Source organism: Parasteatoda tepidariorum, chromosome 9 (genome assembly GCF_043381705.1).
Source record: "Parasteatoda tepidariorum isolate YZ-2023 chromosome 9, CAS_Ptep_4.0, whole genome shotgun sequence".
NCBI classification, from domain to species: Eukaryota; Metazoa; Arthropoda; class Arachnida; order Araneae; family Theridiidae; genus Parasteatoda; species Parasteatoda tepidariorum.
In genome coordinates, this window is record NC_092212.1 from 78,333,636 (window position 1) to 78,336,849 (window position 3,214).

General features: G+C 38.6%; 1 protein-coding gene across 1 annotated transcript; it reads left to right on the forward strand.

Moving 5' to 3' along the window:
* The first annotated feature begins 2,010 nt into the window (after nucleotides 1-2,010).
* On the forward strand, nucleotides 2,011-2,559 carry LOC139426579 (uncharacterized). The gene has a single exon (XM_071185874.1). It carries the CDS (start codon nucleotides 2,011-2,013, stop codon nucleotides 2,557-2,559), a length of 549 nt encoding a protein of 182 aa, XP_071041975.1.
* The last annotated feature ends 655 nt before the right edge of the window (nucleotides 2,560-3,214 follow it).

Genomic DNA, 3,214 nt, shown 5'->3' on the forward strand with positions numbered 1-3,214 from the left:
CTCTTTCGTTCAAAAGATGGAAAACCAACAACTGTGTGTGGCTATCCTTAGAAATTATACCCCTCCAATTGAGGGTAAGTGTAGTGTAGAACGGACCCTTTGGTCACAGGTTCAAAAGCTCCAGACTTAAATTTGAAAATTTTAGCTTCATGAGCTTTGTGAAGATTATACTGATCATTTATTACTTGAGCATCAATAACGAAAATTGAGTCTTCACGGTAGGCAACAATGTCAGGTTTCAAAGTGCCTTCAACATCCACAAAGTGCGGTTCTTTGGTGACTGTAAAACCTCTGTTGTCGAGGGACCGCGCAACGTGTAATCAAGCAAGGCGTTGTGGCGCTTGATACGTTGAAAGTGGGTGGAGTAACAGCTCTGGAGAACGTGGTTGAGGGACTCAGGTGTGTCACATCCTCTCCTACAATTCTTGTAGATTCAAGTATTACGTCCACGAAGAGCACGAGCTATGTTGTAAAGACAATTAAACCTAATATGAATGCCCCTGATGTAGTCGGCACCACTTAAAAGAGAAGAACCATCGGTAATCCATCGGTGGGAGGAGGGAACCATAGACGAATATTTTTATCCTGATCCATCACATCTGACATACAGATCTTTTTTAAAGTAGTTACTAATACTGTTTGCAGAGGACAGAACTGTTCCATTAACCGTGAGGAATCTCGTAAGTTTCCCTTTATTTTCAGAAGACCTCTTGATCGCAAGTGCAGGAACTTGTAATCTTAGACAAGGAATGCTAAAGCCACCATATCGAGCTTTGGTGTAGAATATGCTATTAGGTGTATCGTGAGGTAGATACAGCACTCTTCTGAGCCAGTTTCTAATTTTAATATCAAGTTTCTTCAATGCACCAATAAAAATTTTATTAAAAGTCAGTTTGTGGATAAATTTTGGTAGCGAAAAGTTCTTAAAATAAAATTTTTTTTGTTGGGGTTTCAAATAAGCAGACTTGAGCTTTTGGAGAAATTCATTTAGTTCATCTATAGGATTGAAGATTCTACCATCAGGAGAGAACTTACCCCAAAATAATCGAACTTAGTGGTCGGAGAGAGACGGGAAAGACTTTGATTATAGATAAAAGGATTATTGCTCTCGTCGAACGGGACTCTTTTACGTTTTCTCGAAGCCAATGGAAATGAGAGGACTTTGGGATGTTGATCTTTAGACCAGTAGGTTCCAATGCTGAGGAAAACTGATCGACAAGACGTTGGAAACATAGAGCATTCTGCCCGATGAGGACCAAGTCATTGGCATATTCAAGATGATTGATTTGCTGGCTATCCACCGGGACTCCAAGGTTATTTTTCAAACCGGAAGTGATCCTGTCCATGACAGAAAGAAAGAAGACACAGGATAAGGGGTTACGCTGGCGAACTCCTTTGACGGGATGTACAGTGACGCTCACGTACTTAAGGACATGTCTTTATGAAAAGTAAAATCCAAAATTTAATGTTCACGTATAAGTTTATTGAATTGATAATTATGTACAGGAACAAATAACTTGTTTTTAATATATTTTCACAATAAAAGTCATTTGTCTAACTGTTATACTTAAATTATGTAACATTTTAGACAAAATATGCATTCCGCATACTTAAGGACAACAAAATAAATATTTCTTAATAGTTAATAAAATTAATAACAATGTGAAAAATGTAATAAAAAATAAAGATTTGGAGCTAGTATTTAGTCGGTAAGTCTTTTGCGGCAATTACTGCTTCATATCTACGAGGCATCGAATCTACTAATCTTTGACATCGCTCAGGAGGTATAGCTGCACAGACTTTTCGTTATGTGCTGCAACACGCGAAGTGGCTTCAAAGCTAGTACATGAATTCTCGATTGCTGCTCCCATGATCGATAAACATCTTTACGTGGACGATTTTGTTGCTAGTGTTGAAACAGAATCCGAAATCGCCACATTACATTAAGAAGTCAAAGAATTGATGCAATTGATTGAAATTTCAATGGAGAAATAGACTACTAACTCCACAATGCTTCAGAGCCAATTACGAGATCAAGATGAAGGATTCAAAACAACTGTTAAAAGGCATAGAGTGGAATACAGAAACTGGCACCCTAGGAAATACTTTCAAAACCTCTCCCTGCGTTGTTCAAGACAACCACTTACAAAGAGATGGCTACTCCACTGCATTGCTAGCTTCTACGATCCTTTAGGACTGTTTTCTCCATTAGTAATCCTTGGAAAAATTCTGTTTCAAGATACATGGACTATAGGAATCAAATGGGATGAAATACTCCCCTCTAACTTGGCAACTTCATGGAATGCTACTGTTCGAGAACTTGATGACGTTTACTCCTTTCAAATTCCTCGATTTATAGGCGTTTTATCACTTGTCCTGTTTACTATTCATGTGTTTTGCGATGCATCTGAACGAGCCTATGGAGCAGTTCTATACATAGTTAGTTCTCAAGGTGATCAAGCAAACGTGCATTTAGTGTGCAGTTCCAACAGACTTGCACCTATCAAAACAGTCACCTTGCCCCGTTTGAAGTTGCTAGCGGCTCTGATGGGAGCTTGATTGTAGCGATACTTCTGTGCTGAGACTAATATTCCTATGTCCCATGCAACATTGTGGAGTGATTCCCAAGTTGTTTTGGGTTGGATTCGCAGTGACCCAAATAAATGGAAGACATTTGTTTGCAATCGAGTAGCAGAAATCGAGTAACAGAAATGTTTCTCATACTAATCCTTCCCAATGGAGACATTGTCCTGGAAAGGACAATCCTGCTGATATATTATCAAGAGGTACTTCACAATCAACACAAAGACATCTAGAAATATGGTGGCATGGTCCTAAGTGGTTAATCAAACCTGAAGACTGGCCTGATTCTAGTTGCACTTAGGAAGATTACACTCACAACTTAGAATCAAACAAGAAGAAAGTGCAGACTCTTTACACTGTCTCTACTCTGCCAATTATCAATGCTGGAAACTGCAGCTCTCAATTTAAATTGTTACGCATGATATCTTGGGTTTTTCGCCTTATTCACAACTGCAAAACGCAAGAAATGATGGTTGGTGAATTGAATGCCACGGAACTGAATCAAGCTTACAACTACTGGATACAAATCATTCAGAAAGAATAATTTCCTGTAGAATATGAAGCCTTGTCGAAATCAAAGTCGCTTCCCAAGAGCTCAAAAATTAATAAAATTCAACCCACTTTTTGACAA